General features: G+C 55.1%; 1 protein-coding gene across 1 annotated transcript; it reads right to left on the bottom strand.

The window, feature by feature from the left end:
* Positions 1–3,658: 3,658 nt before the first annotated feature.
* On the bottom strand, positions 3,659–5,153 carry LOC110082889 (apelin receptor-like). The gene has a single exon (XM_020800830.3). The coding sequence runs from the start codon at positions 5,071–5,073 to the stop codon at positions 3,790–3,792; it is 1,284 nt and encodes a 427-aa protein (XP_020656489.3). The 5' UTR covers positions 5,074–5,153; the 3' UTR covers positions 3,659–3,789.
* Positions 5,154–5,540: the final 387 nt, after the last annotated feature.

Below are 5,540 nucleotides of genomic sequence, written 5' to 3' on the forward strand. Positions count from 1 at the left end.
GGGGCAACATTTGAAGCACAAGCAATCACTGTGGCCTTCTGCCAAAGCCAGATCTCTGACAGAAGTCCCTGAGGGCAGGCGTTTGTGTTTGTCTGCTTCATCTGTTCCACTGTAGCTATTCTGTACTAGGAGGTCTTTTGTAAAACAAATGGCTCTCAATTGCCGATTTGGGACAGAACCACCCCAAACCACTTTTCATTTTGACAGAGATCCATGTGGTAAGGGGGGGAAAAAACTCCTCCCTCAACCTATGTTACTGTGAGACGAGGGCAGCGAGCTCAAATGAAACAGGAAAAACAGACTGTGGAGTGGTAGATATTTTTTCCTCTGCTAATCAAAACATCTGGCCTCTAGCTTATTGCTATTAATGATGTGCTATGCATCAAAATACAAGCAATATTGAGAGCAGGAGGACGTTTACATTTAGTTCATTGTCAGAGACGTGGTGGCACTGTGGGCTAAACCGCAGAAGCCTGTGCTGCAGGGTCAGAAGAACAAGCAGTCGTAAGATCGAATCCACGCGACGGAGTGAGCGCCCGTTCTTGTCCCAGCTCCCGCCAACCTAGCGGTTCGAAAGCATGCAAATGCGAGTAGATAAATAGGGACCATCTCGGTGGGAAGGTAAACAGCGTTCCGTGTCTAAATCACACTGGCCATGTGACCACGGAGAGATTGTCTACGGACAAACGCTGGCTCTATGGCTTGAAGAGCGGGATGAGCGCCGCCCTCTAGAGTCGGACACGACTGGACAAAAATTGTCAAGGGGAACCTTTACCTTTACCTTTACCAAGTTTATACCAATCAATCTCTGTTGCACTTTTATGCAAAAAAGGAAGTGATGAATTAGTACCTAACTTCATTACAAGAAAAAAAAAAACCACAGAAAATCAACAATCTTCTTCATCGCATCTCGTAACATTTGAGATTCTCCATTTGCTCAGTTCTGGGTTGTGGGTCGTGCAGAGTAGATGCAGACTCACAAGGGGGGGATTTGGAAGGGATCTCCTCAGCCATGAGGTACTCCCTCCATTACTTTGACCCTCTTAAGTAAACAGGATTTCAATGCATGCTTTAAAACACCCCAACTGGTAAGATGAAAGAGGCAAGAGTGTAAAAGGACAGTCATCATCACTCCCCCCCAATCTGGTTTTTCACACCAAGATTCCTTGCTTGTCACACCTCTCCAGATGTGCCAGGTAGAAAACAGCTGTTGGTGCAGCTGCTGTTGTGACAGAATGAGGGTGCAAATGGGATCTGTGCACCAACTCCAGTTCTGGTGCTGAAAATAAATTCTTGGGTGGATCGTGGGCTCAAGAGACATTCTTTCTCACTTTTCTGAACCTCTGTTTTACACTAGCGAGAGACTTGAGAACAGACTAGGTGACATTGGCTAAAACCTGGACTGCAGGCAAGATATTTCAGGGGAGAGCGCCCAGTGCTTGAAACACCAATGTTGTGATTATCACTATTATTATAGGTAAAAACAATTATAAATAAATAGACACACAGAGAGAAACAAAGGAACAAAAAAGACAAAATCATTCTGGCAGCTTAAAGACTTACTTTTAATACGAGTTTTTGTGGAAATTTCCACTTCCTCAGACAAAAGAGAAAGGTATATCTGAGGAAGTGGACTTCTCCATGAAAGCTCACATTTTTTAAAAAATGCAACAGTCTCTTAAGGTCCCATCACGTTTTAGTCTTGTTTATTTTATTATTATTATTATTTTGTTTTTATTATGTTTGCACAAACTAACATGGCTTCCTCTTGTACAATGTTGTGATTGGGTCTGGCTGACAATAAAAATGAAATGTCCGGAGCAGCGACACTGATGGGTTCCAAGAGGGATGCGTCGAATAGTGGATAGAGAGACAGACCAGGACTCTGGAGACCTGGGTTCGAATCCCACCTCAGCCATGGAAACCTACTGGGGGAGTGGAACTGGTAAAACAACTTGAATATTCCACTTAACCTGGAAATCCCCTTGAGGGTGACTATAATCTCCTAATTAGTGTTTCCAACTGGACAGCACATAAGGGTCGATATAGGGCTTCAGGAAGAAGGGGTGTGTGGGTGTCCATTGCTCTCCCAGATTTGCTCCCAAATCTTTCCCATCTCCTCCGTCTCTACCCATTTTTCCTTCTCTCTTGATGCCAAAATCTTTACAAAGAGATGGGACTCACAGGATGCAATGCCAGTTTCCCCACAGAGAATGTATGTTTCAGCCAATAAAACAGGTGGTTCTGAAGGAAAAAACACAAGGCATGTCCTCCTGTTTCTGGATCTGTGTGACAGCTTCTAAAGGTTACGTCTGGGGCATCCTTTCCTTTCAAACCCTGTTATGTGGAAAGAGAAAGCTGCCCGAGCCAAATGCCCCTTTGCCATGTTCAGAGACACTCCTGTGACTGTTACTCCAGAGGTCCCAAAACAAAGCCCTTCTCACAACCTTCAACACCCACTGAACTTGTGTGTCTGGAAGAAATTACTATGGGTTATCATAATCATCTTAAAACTGCACAGCTGGAAGGGACCTTCTGGATCATGGAGTCCAGCCCCTGTCAAGAAGGCGCAGTCGGGAATTGAACTGTCTCGCTCTGCAGCCAGAGATCTCAACCACACGTCACAGGACACCATATCTCTTTCACACAAATTAGGAAGTGTGAATCGGCCACCTGGGGATTTTGTGCGCTGCAAATTTAGGGAGATTCTCATGGAAATGGTCAGGACTCTCTCCTGGGAACTCCTGAGATTTTGGGGGGGGGGGAGCTGATCTACAGAGATTTCTCTAGTATGTTAACACTCTCTAGCCAATAATAACAAAAAAAACAATGAATAAGGAAACTACAAGTCACCTAAGAGTGTCAAATCCCATCTTGCTGTGAGTGTTTGGATTTTTGGTACATGCTTTGAAGAAGTGGGGATTTACTCAGGAAAACTCACAGTGTGTGTGGTTTTTGAAAAGTATTTTATTAGTGGCCTATAAAAGTATTGCCTGTTCTTGCACTTGCATTTTGTAATGGCCACATGGCTCATTCCTTTAATTACAAACCACAGGGTTTCTCTACCCTGGAAGCGTAACAGTTTTAAGAGGTGTGCACCAAAGACGGTCAGCTCCCCCCCTCCACATTTGGGGGAGAAATCATCCTGACAACGAAGGGTCCACTCTTCTTTAAGGAAGGAGAAAACAAGAGCAACAACTCTGCATAGAAAACAGGAAAACTTGAGAAACGGGGTTCTTAGAGCAGACCGCCCAGGGTGGGGGAATGGTCCCCCATCCTTGAAAACAGACGCAGTGACCCATTGGGTTCTCCTTCCTCGAGGTTTCTCAAACGTTCACCCCATCCCCGGAGATTTAAAACATCAAGTCTGGAGGGAACAGTTTTTTCTCCCTCTCCTGCTGATACAACAAAGAGTCAAGACAGGTTTATGGCCGGGGAAAGGAGCCACCGTCTTCCAGGAGCCAGCCCGAAAGGGTGCGCGTTCTTCCCTGGACGGTGCGGATCCAGGCACCGAAGGGGATGGGAGGGATGGGGGCCAAAGAGGGAAGGAAGCGAGGAGGCCAGCGTTTGTGCGGCCCTGTCCACAGGCAGAGGCAGAAGTGCCCCCTCCAAAGTCCAGAAGGCGAACTCGCAAGTCCCGGGGCCACCCCGACGACGCATCCCCACGACCCCCCCACGCGCGCGCACACACACACACAAGCACACACACGTGTCCGCATCTCTTGCGTCCTCGCTGGCCCGCTCTCCGTCGGCGGGGAGACTCCGGCGGAGGAGGGAAGGCGGCTCTTTTTACACCTTGGTGCCCAGGGACGGGGCCTCGGACTTCTGGGTCTGGCCGCTGAGGGTGGAGGAGACCGAGCCGCCGGCGGCGGGGGCGCGGCGGGCGCGGCGCCGGAGGCCGAGCAGGAGGCGGCACTGGGCGCGGAAGCGGCCGTCGAAGAAGGCGTAGAGGAAGGGGTTGAGGCAGCTGTTGATGTAGGCCAGGCAGGTGGCGTAAGGGTGGAGGCGCACCACCAGCTGCTGGAGGGCGCAGGGCAGCGGCAGGAGGCCCACCCAGTCGAGGACGAAGAGGCTCTTGAGGAGGTGGAAGGGCAGCCAGCAGCCCGCGAAGACCCCCACCAGCGCCACCAGGATGCGCAGCAGGCGCCGCCGCTGCTGCCCGTCCTCCTTGCGCCGCCCCGACGGTTGTTGCGGCTGCTGCTGCTGGTGCTGCTGGAAGTGGCGCCGGACGGTGGCCCCGATGCAGCAGTAGCAGAGGGTCATCAGCAGCAGCGGCAGGACGAAGCCCAGCGCGGTGGTGGCCAGGCTGAGGGCCGCCAGCCAGTAGCCCTCTTCGGCCGGGCTGGAGGCCACCCGGCTGAAGTCCATGTCGCACTGGATCACGGCGGCGTCCGAAGCGTTGCCGTCGGGGAAGCCTCCGGGCCGGGTGTCGCGGAGCAGCAGGGCCGGCAGGGCCAGGAGGGCGGCCAGCAGCCAGACGGTGCCCAGGGCTAGCAGGGTGGCCGGCCGCGGGCGAGCCGGCGAGGGCGAGGAGGAGGAGGCGCCGCCGCAGCCGGCGGGGGCCCGGCCGGCCAAGCGCGGGACGGCGCGCACGATGGCCAGGTAGCGCTCCACGCTCAGCCCCCCCAGGCAGAAGGCCGAGGCGAACATGTTGAGCAGCACCAGGTAGCTGCTGAGCTTGCAGAGGGCCGAGCCGAAGGGCCAGTGGAAGCGCAGCGCCGTGTAGGCGGCCCACAGCGGCAGCGTCACCACGAAGGCCAGGTCGGCCAGCGCCAGGTGGGCCAGGTAGGCGTCGGCCGAGCGCCGCCGGCCCCCCGCCCCCCCGCCCCGGCAGACGGTCAGCAGCACCAGCCCGTTCCCGGAGAGGCCCAGGACGAAGACCAGCATGTAGAGGACCGGCAGGAGCGAGAAGGAGACTTCCCAGTCGGCCGCCGCCTCCTCGTCTTCCGCCGGCCAGGCGCAGCCCGGCGCCCCGAGGAGGCTCCCGTTGCCTCCCCAGTCCTCGTAGTCCTCGTAATACGCCCGGCCCGGCGGGGCCCAGGGCTCCCCCGACGCCGCCGGCGGACGCGCCATGCCAGCAGCAGCAGCAGCGGCAGCCCCGCAGCGCGCCTCCCACCGACGGACGGACGGACGGGGGCTGAGCTCTGCGGGCGCGGCGGACGGAGGGGGGCGCTTTTAAGGAGTGGGGGGGGGATCCCTCGGGGAGAGAGGCCGCCCCCTGGCTGCCGGCCCGAGGGCTGGCCGGCCGACGGGCGGGCCAGGAGCTCAGGTGGGTGGGTGGGGAAGGGGAGGGAGGGGGTTGCTCTCACGTAATCCTCTCCCCTCCTCACCCGACCTCTAGGCTTGGAGACCTGGACGCGCCTGGGACCCCGACGACCCGCGGCCGCGGCCCTGGGCAGCTCTCGCGGACTCAAGCTTGTGGCTTCCTTGAGGGAGTCACTCCATGGCCTGTTGGGTCTCCCGCCAACCTTTCCCACCTTCTTGTCTTTTCTGCTCCGGAGGGGCCCCAAATAGCAGAGAGCGTTTCAAACTTTTGGCCT

The sequence above is a fragment of the Pogona vitticeps genome, chromosome 14, assembly GCF_051106095.1.
Source record: "Pogona vitticeps strain Pit_001003342236 chromosome 14, PviZW2.1, whole genome shotgun sequence".
NCBI lineage: Eukaryota > Metazoa > Chordata > Lepidosauria > Squamata > Agamidae > Pogona > Pogona vitticeps.

Excerpts from the sequence above, each read along its gene's own strand:
- LOC110082889 (XM_020800830.3), bottom strand. The coding sequence starts at position 5,073 with ATGGCGCGTCCGCCGGCGGCGTCGGGGGAGCCCTGGGCCCCGCCGGGC.